The 850-nt window shown below is 64.7% G+C and overlaps 1 protein-coding gene across 5 annotated transcripts in view; it reads right to left on the bottom strand.

Moving 5' to 3' along the window:
* The window catches only part of pomt2 (protein-O-mannosyltransferase 2), a 142,154-nt gene extending 141,616 nt beyond the window's left edge, over positions 1-538 (bottom strand). For all 5 annotated transcript variants that reach the window (XM_038821607.1, XM_038821568.1, XM_038821598.1 and 2 more), the window contains exon 1: positions 324-538. In XM_038821607.1, the coding sequence (XP_038677535.1) occupies positions 324-487 (164 nt within the window). In that variant the 5' untranslated portion in view covers positions 488-538. The remainder of the gene's footprint in view (positions 1-323) is intronic.
* Positions 539-850: the final 312 nt, after the last annotated feature.

Below are 850 nucleotides of genomic sequence, written 5' to 3'. Positions count from 1 at the left end.
CCCCCTCCCCTCCCCTCCCAATACCCTCCCCACGCCCCCCCAATACCCTCCCCACGCCCCCCCAATACCCTCCCCACGCCCCCCCAATACCCTCCCCACGCCCCCCCAATACCCTCCCCACGCCCCCCCAATACCCCCCCCAATACCCTCCCACCCGAATCCCCCCCCTCACCACCCCCACCCGAATCCCCCCCCCTCACCACCCCCACCCGAATCCCCCCCCCCTCACCACCCCCACCCGAATCCCCCCCTCACCACCCCCACCCAAGCTGCCTCCAACTCCAACCTTCTCCCCTCGGACTCTTTCCCTCCCCCGCACTCACCAGACGTGCCCGGGCTCCGCCAGCCGATAGAAGCGGCTGAGGAAGGAGAGCGCCGTCACCAGCAGGAGGACGCTGGGCTGCTCCGTCCACCCGGGTTTGCAGCTCAGGTCTCGGCCAGCCAGCGGCCTGTGCCCCGGTCCCGGGCTCTGCCCGGCCGCAGACATTCCCGGGCTTCAACCCTCCACAAGCGGACTGGGCCCCGTCTCCCGGGGCAACGCCACGCAGCCAATCAGCGACGCCGGCAGGGCAGCCAATCAGCGACGCCGGCAGCGCAGCCAATCAGCAGCCGGCAGCGGCGGGTCCTCCGCGGTCAGTTAATTGTTAATTGTTCTTTGAAAGTTGCCACTCAAGTGGATAGAGCTGTGAAGAAGGCCTATGGTGTGCTAGCGTTCATTAGCAGAGGGATTGAATTTAAGAGCCGTGAGGTGATGATGCAGCTGTACAAAACCTTGGTCAGGCCACATTTGGAGTACTGTGTGCAGTTCTGGTCACCTCATTTTAGGAAGGATGTGGAAGCTTTGGAAAAG

This window comes from Scyliorhinus canicula, chromosome 2 (assembly GCF_902713615.1).
Source record: "Scyliorhinus canicula chromosome 2, sScyCan1.1, whole genome shotgun sequence".
NCBI classification, from domain to species: domain Eukaryota; kingdom Metazoa; phylum Chordata; class Chondrichthyes; order Carcharhiniformes; family Scyliorhinidae; genus Scyliorhinus; species Scyliorhinus canicula.
This window is presented reverse-complemented; position numbering and strand designations above follow the sequence as displayed.